The following is a 910-nucleotide window of genomic DNA, read 5'->3' on the forward strand; positions in this document are numbered from 1 at the left end:
CATACGTATATTCACAAGCCAAAATAGGATTTATGGGAGAGGTAGGTCTGGGTATCTGGGCAATACTGCCACTCCTTTCAGATCACACAGTATGTAGATGACTACCTACACCTACTTATACAGTCCACAAAGTGAGACAGATCCTGGCAAATAAGTGTACATTGATAACATGAATAACAAATCTGAAATGTGCTATTTCAATAATTTAGGAACTCTGGAAGCAAATGCGGTTAATTTGGCCCATTCCATAATGAATGAAGGCCATATGAATAAAATAATATGTATTTAAATACTTACTATATTGACAATTTCTTCCCATAAATTCACCTGGGCATTCACAGGAATAGTTAGCAACGAGATCTGTACATATGCCACCATTTTTGCAAGGCTGAGCTTCACATTCATTTATGTCTGAGGAAAACAGAACAGAGGAAGAGAATTCTTAGTGAAATAACTGATTAGCTATTATAGAATTTTAGGCAATTTCATTAAAAGAAGGTCTACGAAATGCTATTATTGGGTGTGTGTGTACTAAGTCAATAATACAGGTCCTAGTTAACACCAACAATTTGTTAACAATAAAATTAAAATCAAATTCAAATGGAATAGAGAATCCAGATGAAAGACCAACAAAACCAAACCACTCTGCAATTCTGAAAATAAATATGAGTGGTTTGGGGAAATATTTAGTGTATCCATAGAATTAAATCAAACAAATTAACCCTGACAGAGAGATGAGTTGCTATCACTTACAAGATCTACAACCTCCCCTGCAGCAACAACTGCCAATTAACCCATCTCATTTCATCTTAATTCATTAACATTCTAACTGACAGAGATGTTTTAGTTTCTAAATAGTTCGCCTTTGATGAATGCTATGAGAAGCAAATTAGAGTTAATAGCTACAGCT

At 34.5% G+C, this 910-nt stretch overlaps 1 protein-coding gene across 2 annotated transcripts in view; it reads right to left on the bottom strand.

Moving 5' to 3' along the window:
• EDIL3 (EGF like repeats and discoidin domains 3) overlaps window positions 1-910 on the bottom strand; it is a 517,953-nt gene that overhangs the window by 221,084 nt on the left and 295,959 nt on the right. For both annotated transcript variants that reach the window (XM_004388844.1, XM_004388843.1), the window contains one exon: window positions 298-411. In XM_004388844.1, the coding sequence (XP_004388901.1) occupies window positions 298-411 (114 nt within the window). The remainder of the gene's footprint in view (window positions 1-297; window positions 412-910) is intronic.

The sequence above is a fragment of the Trichechus manatus genome, unplaced genomic scaffold (assembly GCF_000243295.1).
Source record: "Trichechus manatus latirostris isolate Lorelei unplaced genomic scaffold, TriManLat1.0 scaffold00217, whole genome shotgun sequence".
Classification (NCBI taxonomy): Eukaryota; Metazoa; Chordata; class Mammalia; order Sirenia; family Trichechidae; genus Trichechus; species Trichechus manatus.